Source organism: Oncorhynchus clarkii, chromosome 5, assembly GCF_045791955.1.
Source record: "Oncorhynchus clarkii lewisi isolate Uvic-CL-2024 chromosome 5, UVic_Ocla_1.0, whole genome shotgun sequence".
NCBI lineage: Eukaryota > Metazoa > Chordata > Actinopteri > Salmoniformes > Salmonidae > Oncorhynchus > Oncorhynchus clarkii.
The window spans coordinates 37,388,935-37,411,085 of NC_092151.1; the positions used below are offsets into that span (position 1 = coordinate 37,388,935).

Genomic DNA, 22,151 nt, shown 5'->3' on the forward strand with positions numbered 1-22,151 from the left:
GTGACAGAACACTGAGCCAATCACAGTGCAACGCTCCGTATTTTCTGCTGGCTTGCCCCACCGCCACAGAAAGCACCGAGCTAGGCTGGAACATCTGCATTTTGGAGCTGCCTTACTCAAGAAAACCAAAAAGAAACCATGTTTGTTATGCAGCTTTATTAACTCAATAATATATATATATATATATATATTTACATTGTTTGCAAACTATGTATTAATGCTAAAATAACAAGCAAAACAGGCTCTGCCCCACCTGCCCTGAATAACGGGTCATCATCGTGTAAGCAGAAGTGATTTTCTTTCTATTTCAGTTTTTCTTTACACTGACGTTTAACCCTTCTGATGTTTGCGTTAATAAAAATGGCCAAACTAACTGACATCATCAGATCTTTTGTGAGCTGACATTTTGGTAATGATGCAAAACCAGTGCTGAAGACACAGAACCTCCGGCTCCAGGCTAAATATTCAACAGCTCAGAGTTGGCTAGCCCATTTCTGAAGAATGGGATAATATACATTATTAAAAGTAATATATTCTTGCGCATTTATCCTGAGGAGAGCATGCATTTTTCACACACAAATGCAACACTGCAGGGAGAGGAGTGAGGGAAGGCCTATGGAATCGTATTTCCATATACAGTACCAGTCAAAAGTTTGGACACACCTACTCATTCCAGGGTTTTTCTTTATTTTTACTATCTTCTACATTGTAGAATAATAGTGAAGACATCAAAACTACGAAATAACACACATGGAATCATGTAGTAACCAAAAAAAGTGTTAAACAAAATTAAATATATTTTATATTTGAGATTCTTCAAAGTAGCCAACCTTTGCCTTGATGGCAGCTTTGCACACTCTTGGCATTCTCTCAACCAGCTTCACCAGTCCATTGGAACGCATTTAATTTAACAGGTGTGCCTTGTTAAAAGTTAATTTGTGGAATTTGAGCCAATCAGTTGTGTTGTGACAAGGTAGGGGGGTATATAAAAGATAGCCCTATTTGGTAAAAGACCAAGTCCATATTATGGCAAGAATAGCTCAAGTAAGAGAAACGACAGTCCATCATTACTTTAAGACATGAAGGTCAGTCAATCCGGAACATTTCAAGGACTTTGAACGTTTCTTCAAGTGCAGTCGCAAAAACCATCAAGCGCTATGAAGAAACTGCCTCTCATGAGGACCGCCACAGGAAAGGAAGACCCAAAGTAAACTCTGCCACAGAGGATAAGTTCATTAGAGTTACCAGCCTCAGAAATTGCAGCCCAAAGAAATGCTTCACATAGTTCAAGTAAGAGACACATCTCAACATCAACTGTTCAGAGGAGACTGCGTGAATCAGGCCTTCATGGTCGAATTGCTGCAAAGAAACCAATACTAAAGAACACCAATAAGAAGAGACTTGCTTGGGCCAAGAAACACGAGCAATGGACATTAGACCGGTGGAAATCTGTCTTTTGGTCTGGTCCAAATTTGAGATTTTAGGTTCTAAATGCTGTGTCTTTGTGAGACGCAGAGTAGGTGAATGAATGATCTCCGCATGTATGGTTCCCAACGTGGAGCATGGAGGAGGTGGTGCTTTGCTGGTGACACTGTCTGTGATTTATTTAGAATTCAAGAAACACTTAACTAGCATGACTACCACAGCTTTCTGCTGTGATACGCCATCCCATCTGGTTTGCGCTTAGTGGGATTATCATTTGTTTTTCAACAGGACAATGACCCAGAACACACCTTAAGGCTGTGTAAGGACTATTTGACCAAGAAATAGAGTGATGGAGTGCTGCATCAATGTCCTGGCCTCCACAACCACCCGAGCTCAATCCAATAGAGACGGATTGGGATGAGTTGGCCTGCAGAGTGAAGGAAAAGTGCTCAGCCAACAAGTGCTCAGCATATGTGGGAAGTCCTTCAAGACTGTTGGAAAAGCATTCCTCATGAAGCTGGTTAAGAGAATGCCAAGAGAGTGCAAAGCTGTCATCAAAGCAAAGGGCGGCTACTTTGAAGAATGTAAAATATACAGTGGGGCAAAAAAGTATTTAGTCAGTCACCAATTGTGCAAGTTCTCCCCTTTAAAAAGATGAGAGAGGCCTGTAATTTTCATCATAGGTACACTTCAACCATGACAGACATAATGAGGGGGAAAAAATCCAGAAAATCACATTGTAGGATTTTTTATGAATTTATTTGCAAATTATGGTGGAAAATAAGTATTTGGTCACCTACAAACAAGCAAGATTTCTGGCTCTCACAGACCTGTAACTTCTTCTTTAAGAGGCTCCTCTGTCCTCCACTCATTACCTGTATTAATGGCACCTGTTTGAACTTGTTATCAGTATAAAAGACACCTGTCCACAACCTCAAACAGTCACACTCCAAACTCCACTATGGCCAAGACCAAAGAGCTGTCAAAGGACACCAGAAACAAAATTGTAGACCTGCACCAGGCTGGGAAGACTGAATCTGCAATAGGTAAGCAGCTTGGTTTGAATAAATCAACTGTGGGAGCAATTATTAGGAAATGGAAGACATACAAGACCACTGATAATCTCCCTCGATCTGGGACTCCAAGCAAGATCTCACCCCGTGGGGTCAAAATGATCACAAGAACGGTGAGCAAAAATCCCAGAACCACACGGGGGGGCCTAGTGAATGACCTGCAGAGAGTTGGGACCAAAGTAACAAAGCCTACCATCAGCAAGGGCATTGAAGATGAAACGTGGCTGGGTCTTTCAGCATGACAATGATCCCAAACACACTGCCCGGGCAACGAAGGAGTGGCTTCGTAAGAAGCATTTCAAGGTCCTGGAGTGGCCTAGCCAGTCTCCAAATCTCAACCCCATAGAAAATCTTTGGAGGGAGTTGAAAGTCCGTGTTGCCCAGCAACAGCCCCAAAACATCACTGCTCTAGAGGAGATCTGCATGGAGGAATGGGCCAAAATACCAGCAACAGTGTGTGAAAATCAGAAAACGTTTGACCTCTGCCATTGCCAACAAAGGGTATATAACAAAGTATTGAGATAAACTTTTGTTATTGACCAAATACTTATTTTCCACCATAATTTGCAAATAAATTCATAAAAAATCTTACAATGTGATTTTCTGGATTTTTTTTCTCATTTTGTCTGTCATAGTTGAAGTGTACTTATGATGAAAATTACAGACCTCTCTCATCGTTTTAAGTGGGAGAACTTGCACAATTGGTGGCTGACTAAATACTTTTTTGCCCCACTGTAAAACATATTTTGATTGAACACTTTGGTTACTACATGATTCCATGTGTGTTCTCATAGTTTGTCTTCACTATTTTTCTACAATGTAGAAAATAGTTTTCAAAAATTAAGAAAAACCCTTGAATGAGTAGGTATGTCCAAACTTTTGACTGGTACTGTATATGACTCTTTTAAGGTTGCACTAGCTCCAAGCTACCTCAAGCTTTTCCAGCCATTGCGGCTACTGTAATAATAGCCACTGAAGAGAATAGAATCCCCCCTTCCAAAATGAACAAAAAAGTATCCCATTTCCCAATCTATAGTAAATCCTTAGACAATGATGCTATAATCATGTAATCGATGTGCCGTTTAGAAAACTTTTTAACCTATAATTTTTTTATGGGTTCACACTCAATGACAAAACCTCAGTGGCCATTAACAGTCCAACCACTTACAATATGTAGTATACTCCCCCTTTCTCCAAAGCCTAGTGTTACAAAACCAATAACTAGCCCACTGATTTTGCTGCACTCATTATGCCTAAGGCCTAGCTACATGGCTTGTAACCTGAATTGATGTGTGCTTAATGTGTGACGTAAGCGTTTGCGCTGAGGTGTTGGTCCAGGGTCAGCTCCTTCTTGACCTTTTGGTCAGCCAGTCCAAGCAGATTATTATTTGTTCAGATGAGGACGAAACATAAATAGGTATTACAAAAAAAGGCATGTCCAAACTAAAAGACTCAAAACCAAAAGGAAAGCCCTCATGGCCACCCAACAAACCAGCAGCCTCATGGCTCTACAAGCTGGCACTCTGACTGACGATCACCTTAATTGGCAGCACCTGATGCGCTTACATGTACTAGATCGACATTGAGATCTAGTACGTGTACTTAGAGATGTGAGCTGGGTTGATTGAGTTGTTAGCAGTTGGGTCATACTGAAACCGGATTAGCCTTTGATACTTAGGTCACTGTACTAAGCCTAGATAATATTTAGAGGAGTCAAATAGGCTCAGTGAAACAATGTTTGTGTTGGGTCTTTCTACGTTCCGCACTCCGCAATTTTCTTTCGCATTATATATGATACACACCTTGGCATAATAAAATTAAAATATTACACTTCAGAGAAGAACTTGAAAACTTATTTTACTCTCTAATGAACTTTCTCACTTGCTTGCAATTGTACTTTATCTGAACGCAGTTGAGTCGAACCGCCTCCTTTGTCTGCAGTACTTCAACTTGTGCACCAAAAAACAACAAAGTGCTGGGTTTAGATTTTTTATTTGACAATCTTAATTAAGAATAGGGGATTGGGTATGGGAGTCTGGGGTCGGACATGTACTCATGTAAATGTTGTTATTTCAACATGTTTGTAGAGGCCTCACTGTTCAATATTATAATTGCACTTCATAGTCATTGAGTCGGTTACTTATGTTGTTAACCAACATAAATCCTAACTGGTTGAAGAAAATAAAAAGCAATTATATTAGACAGTGCTGACAAAGATTCTTTATATAGCCATACTTCTCAGGCCATCAAATAAACCACTAATCAAATAAATACATCTAATCTTTAGAAAGAAAACATTGACAGAAAAGCAGTGACTGTATAAGGAATGTCTGTTCTCCAGTGATTGTGAAAACAGGACACCTATCCAGTGAACTCGACTAATTTGTAAATCAAATGGTCTTCCATGGAATTTGATAGTCATACTTTCACAGTTCCCCTGTCACCGGGAAACTCTGAGGGACTCCTGATGATAAAGGTAGTATTTTTGTCATTCAGACCTAAAGGATGAATGATGAATGTCAACTAAAGCTAAGAAAATAGCAAGATGTGAACAAATTAGATGATCAAAATGGCACATCCTGTCCTCAAAGTCTGTGCTGTTTTGGGTAAAACATAATTATCTGTCATGCCAATAAATGAAATGATCAAACATTAACGGTGATGGCTTGCAGATATCTGGCCTGTGACATGCAGCCTAGCAACAGCCTGGTAACAGACAGTCAGTAATCAATCAAAGATCAGACAAAACAATTAACAAAAACAATGTCAAACATTATCTAAAATACATTATGCTCCATTAGCAGCCAACACAGGTTATGCCAAACAAAAATACAAACCAAACAAAATATTCAAGTGTTTATTTTAAAATAACAGATCCCAGACACCTTTCCCCATGTCTAACCTATTCTTTTCCATTCTTACAACAGTGCATTATAATCAGTGACCTTTATTGGTCAATTAAGTGTAAGGGTTAAAGCATGACAGTCTTGAGCCCTGGAGCTGTGCCCTTGTATCCCCTATGTATAAAATGTTCCAGTTTGGCACTTTGTAAAAGGGCAATAGGAGGATTGCTTGCACGTCACCTTTTCGCCATACTTGAATTTACAACATTTTGAAATGGTTTAAAAATTAAACAAGATGGACATATGGGAAAATAAGCCCCAAAACACCATTCTGACATAGTGCACAGCACTGGAATCTTCTGAGGAACTTCCAGAAGATGTGAACTGATATGATTGGATAACAAACCCTCCGAAATGAAAACATTAAGATGTCAAATGAGATGACCCTTTAGGTCATGATTATCATTACCCTTTAAAGGTTTAAAACACTTGGTCACATCCAAACCACATAGCCCTCTACCAATACAACCCACACATACACACTAAATAAAAAGGTACTGTACATTTCTCATTCTGAGGTGGTCGCTTCAAAATGAAACGCTGCATCCATAGAGTTCCTGTTATACAGTATATTTCCTGTTATACAGTATATTTTCTGTTATACAGTAAACAGTGCTTTCAGAAAGTATTCAGACCCCTTGACTTTTTCCACATTGTTGTTACAGCCTTATTCTAAAATTGATTAAATTGTTTTTTTTCCCCCCCTCATCAAGCTACCACACAATACCCCATAATGACAAAGCAAAAACAGCTCTTTATAATGTTTAGCAAATGGGCCTCCCGAGTGGCGCAGCGGTCTATGGCACTGCATTGCTGCTAGCTATGTTACTACAGATCCTGGTTCGATACAGGGTTGTCGCAGCTGGCCGAGACCGGGAGACCCATGAGGCAACGCACAATTAGCCCAGCGTCATCTGGGTTAGGGGAGGGTTTGGCAGGAAGGGATGTCCTTGGCCAATCGAGCTCTCACAACTCCTGTGGCGGGACGGGCGCATGCACTCTGACACGGTCGCCAGGTGTACAGTGTTTCTCCAACACATTGGACACACATCCTTTGGCAGCGATTACAGCTTTGAGTCTTCTTGGGTATGACGCTAAAAGCTTGGCACACCTGAATTTGGGGAGTTTCTCCAATTCTTCTCTGCAGATCCTCTCAAGCTCTGTCAGGTTGGATGGGGAGCGTCGCTGCACAGCTATTTTCAGGTCTCTCCAGAGATGTTTGATCGGGTTCAAGTCCGGGCTCTGGCTTGGCCACTCATGGACATTCAAAGACTTGTCCCGAAGCCACTCCTGCATTGTCTTGGCTGTGTGCTCTGGAGCAGGTTTTCATCAAGGATCTCTGTACTTTGCTCAGTTCATCTTTCCCTCTTTCCTGTCCAGTCTCCCAGTCCCTGCCACTGAAAAACATCCCCACCGCATGATGCTGCCACCACCATGCTTCACTATTGGGATAGGGCCAGGTTTCCTCCAAACGTGACACTTGGTATTCAAGAGTTCAATCTTGGTTTCATCAGACCAGAGAATCGTGTTTCTCATGGTCTGAGAGTCCTTTAGGTGTATTTTGGTAAACTCCAAGCTGGCTGTCATGTACCTTTTACTGAGGAGTGGCTTCCGTCTAACCAATCTACCATAAAGGCCTGATGGAGTGCTGCAGAGATGATTGTCCTTCTGGAAGTTTTCCCATCTCCACAGAAGAACTCTAGAGCTCTGTCAGAGTGACCATCGGGTTCTTGGTCACCTCCATGTTCAAGGCTCTTCTCCACTGTGGACTTGGGGACCTTCAATGCTGTAAGCATTTTTTGGTACCCTTCCCTGACACAATCCTGTCTCAGAACTCTACGGACAATTACTTTGACCTCATGGCTTGTTTTCTTCTCTGACATGTCCTGTCAACCTTATATAGACAGGTGTGTGCCTTTCCAAATCAATTGAATTTACCACGGGTGGATTTACCACAATATACTACAATCAAGTTGTAGAAACATCAAGGACGATCAATGGAAACAGGATGCACCTGAGCTCAATTTCGAGTCTCATACCAAAGGGTCTGAATACTTAGATAAATAAGATATTTCTGTTTTAAAAGTTTTATACATTTGGAAACATTTTTTAAAAATGTTGCTATTTGAAAACATTTTTTTTTAGAATAAGGCTGTAACGTAACAAAATGTGGAAAAAGTCAAGGGGTCTAAATACTTTCCGAAGGCACTGTATGCCCTGTGTGGATATGTCCCGTCTTATCGGAACACAGGCAGCTGAATGTGGGTGTGCTGTAGGTTGTGGTCCAGTAGCTGGGGCATCCCCACCGCCTCATAGCCCCGTCCCAGCATGCGCTCCTTAATGCAGGGTGGGTGGATCTCACTGATCAGGCACTCCAGAGACTGCAGGCTGCTGCTCAGCACAGAGGCGTGGCACAGGCTGGTGCTGGGCATCCCAAAACAGAGGCCCAGGCTTTGGTCTGTGGCATAGGCCTGGGGGTGAGGGTGGGGGTGGGGGTGGAGCTGGCAGTTGGGGTGATGGTTTGGATGAGGGTGGGAGAGCCCCATGTCTCTGGGCCGGACAATAGAGGAGCCAGGCACCAGCTCCTGAGGGTTGTAACAGTCGCTGTCCGGAGTGACCAGAACACTGTTCCAGGGAGGGGCGAAGTACTGGCCCACAGAGAACTCCCCATGCATGGCAGCACAGTTCAGAGGGGAGGAGCTAACCCGGTCCTGCCCTATCCCTGCTCCTGCCCCGTTAGTGCCTGCACTGAGGGGATGAGGCCTATAGGAGAGCTGTGCCGAGCAGGCCAAAGGGAGACAAGTCTCTGGAGAGCGGCTGACCACGGCACCTCCCCCGCTGCCCATCCGAGCATTGTTGTATATCCTTAGCGCCCCCTGTTGATAGTGCTGCTGCTGTTGTTTGTGCTGCCATGTGCTATAATCCACTCTGTCCAGGTAGCCAGCCTTGGCCATGTCTGCACTCTGGGTGGGCAGCACGGCCCCCGAATATGCCAGACTGCTCTGGGGCGCTACTCCCAGCGTAAAGCCAGAATCCGAGCAGGCTACAGCAGCCACAGCCTGAAGGGAAGGGCTTGGCTGGGCCCCTCCCCCGTGCTGCAGGGCCTGGCTGTGGGTGTGTCTGTTCATCTGCCTCAGCAGGCTCTGGACATCCAGATCCGGCTGAGGGGCCAGAGTCTGCCCTACCGGGGTGGGAATGACTGACACAGCCCCAATGATATTAGAGGGTACAGACACATTTGGCCCGTCATGAGGCTTGCAGGAGCCTATGCGGTAGCTCTTCTGCTGCCCGTGTCTGTTGCTACAGAAAAGGTTGTACGGTGCCACTGCAGTTTGGGCGGGGGAATGTTTAGTCCTCTTGCCCTCAGAGTTTTTCAGTACGCCTTTGACCACGGAGACGGAGGCCTTTACAACACCCAGTAGGCCCTGGTAGCCTCCTGAGTAGGGACTGTAGTGCTGGGTGCATGTGGTGTCCAGGCCGTTGACCGTCCTGTTCAGCTGTTTGTGCTGCGGCACTCTGATGTTGGATGGGAAGATCTTGATGGACAGGGGGCTGCTGGCCGTCTTCTGGGCAAAGGCATCCAGCTCTGCAGGGGAAGGATACCGAGGGCCATTCATGGAGACCAGCTCACCTGCAACACAAACAAACAAGGAAATGGTTATACTTCCATAAGAGTTCTCTCACACTATGTGCCTGGTTATAAAGTACAAGGGCAGGCTTGATGATACTTGCCAGCTGGGACTAAAATAAAAACAATCGATTGACCTTTCCACAAAAGCTGTTTTGCAAAAACACTCCTCGTGATAAATATTCAAACAAATAAACAAAAGCATGTCAGAACAGAGAACACAATGTCCAAGGAGCAGAGCTGAGACAAATAGACCAATAAAAACACACTTATTGTAATATCTCCTCCATTTCCCTTTCACACTCTCCAGTTTCCCCCCTCCCCCCCTCTTTAGGAAGATGAACAGTCGACATCTGCATCTCTTATAAACTCATTTGGGGGAGGGAAACACCTACGGCACTGTTTGATCAGTGCTTTATAAAATTAATTTGGACTTATTTCAACCCAGAATCGGATTACCCTGGGAAATCAGGGAGTGGAGCAGGAGTCAGCGGGGGAGAGAGAGAAAGCCAATTTTGTCGCAGCGGCTCAAGTGGGATTCATTTGGTGACATTTGGCCATGAAACTACCGTCAGATGTACCCGAGTTAAAAGCTGGAGCGGATGGGACTGGAAGGGAAGAAATTACAGCTGTGCTCATGCGTTTATATTGTTGGCCAATCGAAAACAGAAATGTAAAGCTGTTGTGGTTTCTCATACAGTCTGACAGCCAATATCCTTGAAAAAAAATGATGAGGAGAATCATGTTTTTATTCCTTGTAATTACATCTTCTAATTTCACTGATTGAAAAGAAACACTCATGTTCTACCATGTAGCCCTATATCCAACCATCTCTAATGTGACTTGAAGATGACGATCGCTTTCAAATCTTCCAAGGCTGCCTACCTGTAAAGTAAAAATTCAGCTAGCCTCTTACAGACCTGTATTACCTGCGATGTAAAAGCCTGGAGCTTAAACTGAGAAGTCAGGACAGACTGAGAAAGAGCAATCTCCACAGGGAAGGCTATTGAATGGTCTACGGGAACACTGAGGGGACAAAACAAGATTGGATTTAAAACACCATTATTCAGGCAATTTCATGGCTGCTTAGCTCACAGCGACAAAGGAGACGCGCAAAAGGCGCTCCATTTAAAAGCAATAAATCACCTGACAGAAATTACCACCGCCCCTCTGAACGACACTTATGGAATTCCTGACATGAAAACCAAAAGTGCTGAAATGAACCTACTCTATCGTCAGCGAAAATCACTGCCACAGCACACAGAACAAGGCCGAGAGAGGCGACAAAGGGAGCGTGAAAAACAAAACACTTCATTTCGTTTTCAATAACAAAACCCATTTGAAGAGGCACTTCAGCCGTGCAAGGGAGAACTCACTTGTTGTGCCCGTTCGGAATTGATTGGGGAGTTAATTTCATTTCAGGTCCACAATGAGCCTCCAACTGTGAAAATGATTCAATCTACAAGATCCATCTCATAAAAGGAAATACAATTGGGTGTTTAAAATGGAGGAAAGAGGAGAGGTGGAGTGTTTTATCCATCCAAGCATCTCCCAGTGGAGCCAAGGGAACAGAACAGAACAGCACCGCAGCAGTGCCAGCAGCAGCCGGAGTGAATTCCACAGAGAAATACAACAGAGAGAAACACTAGTTATTTATGTATCACTATACACCAGTGGTAAAGAAAACAAGGACATCTGGGAGTGTTAAACAGATGCCTACTCAACCTCTAGACGTCGAAACAACCCTGTGATCCTGCGTGAGCATCAAGTCTCTCATTAAGGTGAAAAACTAATTCAGTAAGGAGAATACTTTTTGAAAAACGGGGAGTTACTGCCTGGACTTGTCCAATATGAGCAGAGATGTTCTTTTTTCCCGTTGCAGAATGCTTTGATACTGTGTGTCACACTGAACAAAGGACCCAGGAGTGTATAAAGAATGAGCTGCCTTTAACTGCCTTCTGGTCAAAACAGGGAGAGTTCATGACCCTTCGACAGTTAGAACTAGAGCAGATTAGTGCTTTCGTGCTCACCTGAAAGCACTAATCTACTCTACGTTAATGAGTTGACCTACTTCAGTGATATAATATCTATTATAAACCCAGTAGTTTGGGTCCTGGATGCTAGGCTATGTCAGCAAATATACCACGGGTATGACGCAAAGATACTTGTTCACTGTTCTATTTAGGTTGGTAACCAGTTTACAAAGGCAATAAGGCACCTCAGGGGTTGTGGCATATGGCCAATATACCATGGCTAAGGGCTGTATCCAGGCACGACGCGAAGAACAGCACTTAGCCGTGGTATATTGGCCATACACACGTCCTTCAAAATGCAGGTGCTGGGCTAATAAAAGAATACTTGGGAAGAACAGGAAGCCCCGCAAACCGTTTATGCTCCCAATTCACCGCTTCATGGACCATATATACAGGACTTATTGGTTAATTACAGAAACCCACTTCAAGGCATCATCGGCATCTTCCATCACAACACACCAGCATCAATCAGAAGTACTGTACCACGCAAAGAGCGATCTATTCTGCTCCGAATCATCTCTCGCGCCCAATTACCACAGCGAGATAAATATTGTGAAACCAATCACGGAGTGCCTTTGGTGCCATCCTTGTTTGGTATGGAGTCAATGTTTTGCCCTGATCCCTCCAGATTGGCTTGGTTTTCCGTAAACACTTCAAAAACACTCGGAATGCTAACTCATCTTCAAAGGCCGTCTCGCTCCATAAATCCACAGATTACAGCCCTGTCAGCGGCACAAAGACGCAGTGTGGCCATGCCACCACAGTAACGGGCTCATGTGGCAACACACAGGCCTCGGCTGGTTTGAAACTCACCCGCTCAAATATTAAAGTCACTTATCAATTGAATACCATTGGCAGTGGCACGAATGGCATATCACAGCAGTTAGGGTGGTTCAAATGAAAGTGGAAACCTGGAATTATGTGGATTGCTGTGCTGCTGTGCACCAGGAACTGCCTCAGTGTGAACTCAGTGTTTAGGATCCGAAGAGAAGCTATGCCAGAGAGCGAGCTACAGTCTAGTCTGATGTCAGAGTCTATTCCTCTAGTTTCTCTAGAATTTCTCCATCCAAAATTAACCACAGGCACATTCTGGAAATCAAATGAACAATTTTCAGCAGCCTGATCCCGTGTATCTGTATGTGTGTGTGTGTGTGTGTGTGTGTGTGTGTGTGTGTGTGTGTGTGTGTGTGGTGTGGTGTGTGTGTACACATTTCCATGCATGAATGTATGTAGGCCTAATAGTTAAGGTTTACAATATGTCAAACATAAACTGTCAATGAGAAACAGATTGGGGAGATGATGTACAGCGTAAAGTACTCTTCACCATGCCACAGTCTTCCGTAACCCTGCACTGAATCCACCTCCGTACAATCCCACACCACGCTTTCAGTCGCGGGAAGCTGGCTAATCTTTTTTCCCATGGTCAAGCTTAATGCAATACCCCACAGATCAGAGTGGAGACCTCGTTGTTTTGGAGCGGTTTGAGTTAATCACTGATTAACAGGCAAAACAAGCCCCTGAGCCAGGGCTAAAAACTGCATTTGGAGTGGCTCATTGAATTTCCAGTTCCACAGAAAACAACTGCTGCTCTTCTGGTTCTCACAAAACACCAAGACCAACAGAAGGAACCGAACAAAATGACCTTTACATCTCCCTCCATTACAATGATCACGAAAACCAGTAATGTAGTCCTATGCTTGGTGATTGTCCTTGTGCAACTATCACAAAAAGATCCTTAGCAGACAAATTTGAAAAACAGGGCAAGAAGCCCAAAAGTCTAGGTTGTGCGAAAGGTATTTGGTGTTAAATGCTTGTAAGATTAAAATGTTTGTTTGATAAACATGATTAATCCTCACTGGGGACGCGCCACACAGCAGCACTCACGGAGGTTAATTAGTGCAGTTCTCAGAAATCACCAGCAAACACACACACACTCATTGCCAAACATCGTGTTACACACCAGTGTTTCACGATGGCGATCCAAACATTAATAATATCAACACCACTATACACTAATCGTACCTACCTGCCCTACACAACCACAGACTCTCCTTGACAACTAGGCTGATTAACACATTAAAAACCTAGACCGCTGTGTTGCCATGACAACCTCTGGTACAAGCACAGTTGGCCCTAATAAGCCCACTCATTAGGGCCCATGTAATTAATTGACCCCGACTCCATTCAGCTCCTAGCGCCAAGGCACTGTAATTGACTACCCCCCCCTGCTGCTCAGGCAGTGCAAGGACGCTTCGTATCGACTATCTGGACCTGCCTCGCGTCCCACACAATACAGTACAATACAATACAGTACACCATACAGCTCCACATGGTTACTTTACTTTCCTTTCAATTTGACCGAGGCATACAGTAACTGCTGTGAATGAAAATGAACTCAGAAACCTCATGCATGCATTCAATATCCATGAGGGGAGTGGGGATCTCGGGCGCCGTCTGGATCTTACGGTAGAGCATCTGAATGGTGTCTAGCTGTGCACAGGTCGGTGCCCTTATAAAGCAGAGGTATTGAGATGCTGCGCCTGCAGCGCTCTTCACCTCTGTATCCATATTAACATGCATTAATATTAATGGAGTCTGAGGAGGTTAGCTGGGTCGAGGCGGAGGCCTCCTCACATAGATCCGGAGTGAGAGTAGAGAGGCTGGACAGAGTCCCTGTGTTCCAGTCCTCTGTGTGCAGACCTACATACTCAACTCCACCGAGGTTACTATTCCTGAGCTCCTGACCCTGGCAAACCAGAGGCTCATCAGCCCCAAGACACAGAACGAGAGAAAGACAAAGCACTGATACACACACACACACACACAGAGCCTAGCACTCCATTCAGTCTACCACTCCCTCGCTCTCATTAGTTAGTCCTCTTCGTCCCGGGTGGGACATAAGGCCGCCCGCTCTCATACACACATGAAGAGAAACTGCACTCATTCAACCCATTAACATCCCATCCCTCGCTTTCTCTCTCTAATCTCTTCATGAGGGGTGTTGGTCGTGGAACAGAATAACCTCAGTGGTGAACACTTAGTTATTTGTGCTTGAAGAGACACAGGCGGGTAACTCTTTACGCGAGTGTCACTCCCCATTTGTCTCTGTGCCACTCTGCTCAGCAGCCCCGGGGAAAGCAGTGCGCCGCTCTAAAAGAGCCCTCCGGAAAGACAGGCCGGAAGCGTGGGAAAAAGCATTCCCGGCTCTGATCTGCCGTTCAGGCCAAGAGCAGAGTAAAGCAGAGCACTCATTAACTTTCATCACATAAACCGTCGCACTCAGTCACACATACACACTTCCTCATATTTAAGAGATGGGTTGTCATTGTCAGGGATTCCTCTGTGAAACCAAACCACAGACCGACAAACCATTCTAATGGATGTCTAAACCTGCAACCTCCATCCTCTGTGAAAGCTTTTCAACAAAAATCTGTGTGAAAACCACCCTTTCAACACAGAATCCCAATGGGAAAAACATAAACTCAAAAACCTTTTAGAGAACTATTCTGGGTCTAATCAAGTCCAACCAGCAGGCTCCAATCAGTAGAGCAGTTTGTTTCATATGGATGTGCTTGAAATGTCAGGTTAGTGCTGGAGGGAAGGGGGGGATGGATGCTGCTCCCCACAGACACCCCCCCGATAGCATATGAACACGTCAGAAGCAGTGACAAAGAAAAGCTGTAAAACGAACATCTTCTCAGCCTCATTGCAAAATGTGTAGAATTGTAGGAAATTAGCTGTAGTACGCCACTGACACACACACACACACACACACACACACACACACACACACACACACACACAGCTCCGGGAGGGAGGAATGATTCCTGCAGGTAAACAGGATGTGAAAGGCGCCCGTGGTTCTGCCTGAGGCAAACTAGGTCCTTCTGTTCCAGCATTTAGCAGACAAGTGCTCTACTGATTCCCAATTAATATTTAATAATGAGAGACAAAAAGGGGTGTTTCACCCCGGGAGAGAGATGAGGGACATGGGGATATGAGACTGCTAGTCTCCCAGAGAGCATTAGTGGAAGGTTTCAATGTGAAGGAAAGCTGAGGGATACACAGGATTTGTTTTCATGGCCCAAATCTGGGAAGTGAAGCTAGAGAAATACAATATACATTACAAATCCATCAGCTTGCATTTCGTCTGAAAGTCTCCACACAATTATTCATCGGCCAAGAGGTTAATCACTCAGACGATTTATGCATTTTCCATAGGCAATTTATATCACGAATAAAAAAATTGAATATGTTATTACGCTAGCTATGTGGGGATAGGCACAGCGTGATATGCGGTTTCCCATAAATTTATGTCATAAACTTCCACAGAAGTCAGTATAAAACACAGTGATTAAACATTATCTCTGAATTGAATCATGGAAATATGACACGTAAACTCAGAATGCCCTGTGCTGGTTTCATCAGCCGACAACTGCCACAACATATACTCTCATTAAATGTGATAATAATGTGCACTGGCAGTGGGAATAATAAACACGGTCTTTTGAAACCTCTGTTTATGACATGGATAACATGGCTTGCAATCACTTATCAACTGATTAACACATGTGCTTGAGCAAGCATTTTCTTTGATCCAAGTTCAAAAGGAAGATCCTCAATTGGTTAGGGAATGAGGTCATCTCTAGCTTATGTTACATAGGGGAGAGCGGGGTAAGTTGAGCCAAAGGGTTAGTTGAGCCACCCTTTGTTTGTAGGAAACAATACACACAATGAATCATGTGACCAAATATTTAGGAAGAGGTCATTTCGTGGAGACTATGAAGGAAGACATGGGGAAAAGTGGTAAACAGATTTTTACAAAGTCAAATGAATTTTGTGTGTTATAGGTTTCATGATGCTTGTATCTAAACCCAAAGTAGATCGTTTTATACATCAGTTGGGGTCTCTATAAGCTACAATATGAGGTCCTAAACCCAGCATGAAAGTGCATCCTTGAAGCTGTGTGGGATAATAGTCTAAATATTTGCCTTAGGATAAGTTGAGCCAATGGCCACCATATCCCATACAGATAATGGATGACATTGTCAGTTTTATGTATAATATGCATAGTATTTTTGTGTGTCATGCATATGAACTCAACAGTGAATTTTTATTGTTACAGAGCAGACATCATCATGCCCCATAAAACAAGCAGCGGGTCTAGTAGCCTCAAATGCAGAAATCTTGCTTACGAATTGGCACAACAAAACGAAAGCCCTGTTCCAGAAATAAGGGTAAGTGATATTGAGCAGAGAAGTCTGAATGAAGGCATACAGCAAAGATAGGAATCATGTATCAACACATATGTAGCAACCCCAAAAAAATGTTAAACAAATCTAAATATATTTTATATTTGAGATTCTTCAAAGTAGCCACCCTTTGCCTCGATGACACACTCTTGGCATTCTCTCAACTAGCTGGAATGCATTTCAATTAACAGGTGTGCCTTGTTAAAAGTACGTTTGTGGAATTTCTTTCCTTCTTAATGTGTTTGAGCCAATCAGCTGTGTTGTGACAAGGTAGGGGTGGTATACAGAATATATCCCTATTTGGTAAAAGACCAAGTCCATATTATGGCAAGAACAGGTCAAATAAGCAAAGACAAACGACAGTCCATCATTACTTTAAACAGGAACATTTCAAGAACTTTGAAAGTTTCTTCAAGTGCAGTCGCAAAAACCATCAAGCGCTATGATGAAACTGGCTCTCATGAGGACCGCCACAGGAAAGGAAGACCCAGAGTTACCTCTGCTGCAGAGGATAAGTTCATTAGAGTTACAAGCCTCAGAAATTGCAGCCCAAATAAATGCGTCCCAATATCAACTGTTGCGTGAATCAGGCCTTCATCGGGCCTTCATGGTCAAATTGCTGCAAAGAAACCACTACTAAAGGGCACCAATAAGAAAAAGATACTTGTTTGGGCCAAGAAACATGAGCAATGGACATTAGACTGGTGGAAATCTGTCCTTTGGTCTGATGAGTCCAAATTTGAGATTTTTGGTTCCAACCGCGTGTCTTTGTGAAACGCAGAGTAGGTGAACAGATGATCTCCGCATGTGTGGTTCCCACCATGAAGCATGGAGGAGGTGGTGTGATGGTGCTTTGCTGGTGACACTGTCAGTGATTTATTTAGAATTCAAGGCACACTTGAATTGGGACAACGACCCAACACACCTCCAGGCTGTGTAAGGGCTATTTGATCAAGAAAGAGAGTGATGGAGTGCTGCATCAGATGACCTGGCCTCCACAATCACCCGACCCCAACCCAATTGAGATGGTTCGGGATGAGTTGGACTGCAGAGTAAAGGAAAAGCAGCCAACAAGTGCTCAGCATATGTGGGAACTCCTTGAAGACTGTTGGAAAAGCATTCCAGGTGACTACCTCATGAAGCTGGTTGAGAGAATGCCAAGAGTATGCAAAGCTGTCAAGTCAAAGGGTGGCTACTTGGAAGAATCTCAAATATGTTTTGGTTACTACATGATTCCATGTGTTATTTCATAGTTTGATGTCTCCACTATTATTCTACAATGTAGAAAAGAGTCAAACTAAACAAAAACCCTTGAATGAATAGGTGTCCAAACTTTTGACTGGTACTGTATTTGTTAGAAATAATAATATATTTTCCTTGACATAGTGATGCTGAATGTAAAAAAACACCTCAACATACCCCACTCTCCCCTATGTCATTTAGGTCTCAGAGCGAGAGTGGCCATGACAACAGGGTTTTCTTTGACTGTGTACCAGCCATATAATGCTGCAAAAAGCAGCATAAATAGCAGAAAACACCTGAATAATAAACTGTAAGCACTGTGTTTAGAGTTAAAATGGCAGAGCGTGCAAGTACGTGTGAAAGAGGCATATAATAAGGTAAGAAGTGTAAAATAGTTATATTGGCAAAAGTTCAGGGCTGACTAGGAGAAGGTATGTGGGTGGGGGGTTGTGTGCTAGTATGCCCTTGGCAGGGCAAATCATCATCATCAGCAACAACAACCGGGCCAGCCAACATAACAGCGTTCCGCTCCATCATTGATCAGTGCTCTTAAGAATGAAATGAAAGAGTGCAAGATGACTACCGGTGATAAGACACAGAGGATCCACATAGATCTGAGTGGGAGATATCAACCCTGCACGGTTCTCTTCAGCAGGCCAGACAGCCAGGCAGGCAGCGGTAGATAGGCCAAGGTGAACTTGCCCTTCCTCACCACAGAACAGCCCTGTGGTCTCCTGCTCCGTAGCCCTGCAGGCAGAACTCCACACCTCCAATGCAGCAGAGAGACGAGTGGCATAATTGAAGCCAATCAACTCCATCAGATGGAGGCACTGTGGTACAAATGGTTGCTACAGGAGAGTCTGGTTTACCCGGGTGCAACGCTCTACTTCTCTGAACTAAACTACAGTTGTGTATGTAAAGTGAAACTTTACTTTCCCCCTAAAAATCTTATACAGGGCTTTCTTTCGCAAAATCTGACTGTCACTACACAGAGATACAAACACAGCGCCACAAATTAAACAAAATGGGTCTCTGTAGTGAAATGTAGAGTCAGAGGCTGTTGTCAAAAGGAGATGATTGTGGACTACAGGAAAAGGAGGACCGAGCACGCACCCATTCTCATCGACGGGGTTGTAGTGGAACAGGTTGAGAGCTTCAAGTTCCTTGGTGTCCACATCACCAACAAACTATCATGGTCCAAACACACTAAGACAGCGTGAAGAGGGCACGACAAAGCCTATTCCCCCTCATGAGACTGAAAATATTTGGCATGGGTCTTCAGATCCTCAAAAGGTTCTACAGCTGCACCATCGAGAGCATCCTGACTGTTTGCATCACTGCCTGGTATGGCAACTGCTCGGCCTCTAACCGCAAGGCACTACAGAGGGTAATGCGTACGGCCCAGTACTTCACTGGGGCCAAGCTTCCTGCCATCCAGGACCTCTATACCAGGTGGTGTCAGAGGAAGGCCCTAAAAATTGTCAAAGACTCCCGCCACCCTAGTCATAGACTGTGGTCTCTGCTACCACACGGCAAGCGGTAGCGGAGCGCCAAGTCGAGGTCCAAAAGGCTTCTTAACAGCTTCTACCCCCAAGCCATAAGAACAGCTAATCCAAGAGCTACACAGACCCCTCTTTTACACTGCTGCTGTACATATTACCACAATTACCTCAACCAGTGCCCCCACACATTGACTCTGTACCGGTACCCCCTGTATACAGCCTCGCTATTGTTATTTTACTGCTGCTGTTTTAATTATTTTTTACTTTTATTTTCTATTTTTCACTTAACACTTTTAAAAAAAAATCATTGTTGGTTAAGGGCTTGTAAGTAAGCATTTCACTGTAAGGTAACCTGTTGTATTTGGCGCATGTGACAAATACACATTTGATTTGATTTGTCCTGCGCTGCTGAGAGCAGAGACACGGGGACTCACTTTGTCGTGTGCTGGGCTGCTGCTGCTGCGGAGCATCCAGGATCTTGGGGTTGCAGACCAGACGCTGAGATGAGAGGTTCTGCTGCCGTCTCTGTAGGCAGGCTAACATGGCTGCTGCTTTCTGGGATCTACAGCCACTCGGACCTTGGGGGATCCTGAGAGAGACCGAGAGAAAAAAAAAAACACACCAGTTAGACTTTTTATCATGTATTAAATTATAAGCAGCTGGCAGTTGAACTGAATGCAAAACCTTTTATCTAATCTTAAGTCAAAGCCCTGAAAGCAAACTGCTACCATGCTGATGGATGTTTTGCCCCTCAGGAGTTTCCCGTTTCCTTTTAAGCCCTACATTTAAAAAAAAAAAAAAATCCCACTCGGGTCTGTAACACCATATTCTAACTCAGCAACCCCCCCCCCCCTTCAAACTACAGAGGCTACACATCTAAGAATGTAATATCACTTAACATCAAGTCAACTTCCCCCACTCTGCTCAGATGCTATGATGGGTCTTTTCTGCTCTCCATCTTACTCTGTTGCAAATAACACAGCGCATTTACATGGCCTGTTGTTGCTGTCGGCTGTATCCTTTACCCAGTCACTAGCCTGGAGTTCAGGAAGTCTAGAATGTCTCTATGAATTGATGCTGATATAGATCAGGAGTGAAAAGCCAAAAGCAGCCCTCTCGCCCAAATGGCTTCGGCACACACAAGGATACACTCCCCTCCATATGTACAGTGCATTCAGAAAGTATTCAAACCCCTTTACTTTTCCCACATTTTGTTGTGTTAGCCTACAGCCTGAACTTCAAATGTATTACATTGAGAGTGTCCATGATCTACACACAATAGCCCATAATGTCAAAGTGGAATTTTGTTTGTAGAACATTTTAGAAATGAATCCAAAAGAATTAAAATGGCTTAAGTACTCAAGCCCTTTGTTATGGCAAGCCTAAATAAGTTCAGGAATAAAAATGTGCTTCACAAAGTGCATAATTAGTTGCATGGACTCATTTTGTGTTCATTAGTAGTGGTTAAATGATTTTTGAATGACTGTATCCCACACATACAAATAATTGTAAGGTCCCTCAAATCGAGTAGTGAATTTCAAGCACAGATTCAACCACAAAGACAAGTGAGGAGGTGGACAAATAAAAAAGCTGACACTGAATATCCCTTTGAGCATGGTGAAGTTATTCATTATACTGTGGATGGTGAATCAATACACCCAGTCACTACAAAGATACAGGCGTCCTTTCTTAACTCAGTTGCCGGAGGGGAAGGAAACTGCTTAGGGATTTCACCATGAGGACAATGGTGATTTTAAAACAGTTACAGAGTTGAATGGCTGTGATTTCAGAAAACTGAGGATGGATCAACAACACTGTAGTTACTCCACAAAACTCACCTAAATGACAGAGTGAAAAGAAAGAAAAAAATTCCAAAACACGCTGTTTGCAACAAGGCACTTAAGCGAAACTGTAGAAAATGTGGCAAAGAAAGTTCATTTTTGTCCTAAATACAAAGCACTGTTTGGGACAAATCCAACACATCACCGAGTACCACTTCATATTTTCAGGAATGGTGGTGGCTGCATCATGCTATTAGTATTCTTATCATCGGCAAGGACTAGAGTTTTGTAAAAAACGTAAATAAAAATGTAACAGCCATAAGCACAGGCAAAATCCTAGAAGAAAAGCTGGTTCAGTCAGCTTTCCAACAGACACTGGGAGACAAATTCAACTTTCAGCCAGAATATAACCTAAAGCACAAGGCCAAATCTACACTGGAGTCGCTTACCAAGATGATATTGAATGTTCCTGAATGGCCTAGTTACAGTTTTGACTTAAATCTATGCCAAGACCTGAATATGGTCTTCTAGCACTAGCTGGCATAGTGGATAGAGCGTAGGGCCAGTAACCGAAAGGTTGCTGGATCGAATCCCCGAGCTGACATGGTAAAAATCTGTCGTTCTGCCCCTGAACAAGGCAGTTAACCCACTGTTCCCTGGTAGGTCGTCATTGTAAATAAGAATTGGTTCTTAACTGATTTGCCTAGTTTAATGAAAAAAATAAAGTCAACAATCAACTTGATAGAGCTTGAAGAATTTTCAAAAGAATAATTGCCAAGTATTGTATAATCCAGGTGTGCAAAGATTTACCCAAAAAGACTCAAGAGCTGTAATCACCGTCAAAGGTGCTTCTACAAAGTATTGACTCAGGGGTGTGAATACTTATGCAAATTAGATATCTGTATTTATTTTTCCAATACATTTGCAAAAATGTCTAAAAACATATTTTCAATGTCATTATGGGATGAGAAAACAATATAATCAATTTTGAATTCAGGCTGCAACAGCAAAATGTGTAATAAGTCAAGTGGTATGAATACTTTCTGAAGGCACTACAGAAGCAAAAAATATATATTTGGCTCTATGCCCCAGAATTTGAGATAGAATGTTCCATATTAGGCAACAGTACAGAATGTTGAGGGTATTTTCTTACATATCGGTTTTACCATTTAGAAATGAAAGCACTTACGACGTCTTCAAATGGAGGGTGGTCATATTGGTCAATGTGAGAGGTGTAGCCTCTTAACAGCATCTCACTCATAAATATTCATGATTCATTCAGTCCCACGGCATTATCAGGGTTAACTTAGAA

The 22,151-nt window shown here is 43.5% G+C and overlaps 1 protein-coding gene across 3 annotated transcripts in view; it reads right to left on the bottom strand.

Annotated features, from left to right (window-relative positions):
* Positions 1–4,473: 4,473 nt before the first annotated feature.
* LOC139408770 (protein FAM222A-like) overlaps positions 4,474–22,151 on the bottom strand; it is a 35,878-nt gene continuing 18,200 nt past the window's right edge. Inside the window, exons 2-3 of one of the 3 annotated variants that reach the window (XM_071153076.1) lie at positions 19,493–19,647; positions 4,474–9,032 (exon numbers count right to left, since the gene is read on the bottom strand). In XM_071153076.1, coding sequence (XP_071009177.1) covers positions 7,639–9,032; positions 19,493–19,601 — 1,503 coding nt within the window. In that variant the 5' untranslated portion in view covers positions 19,602–19,647 and the 3' untranslated portion in view covers positions 4,474–7,638. The remainder of the gene's footprint in view (positions 9,033–19,492; positions 19,648–22,151) is intronic. The other 2 variants (XM_071153075.1, XM_071153074.1) reach the window with 2 other exon arrangements.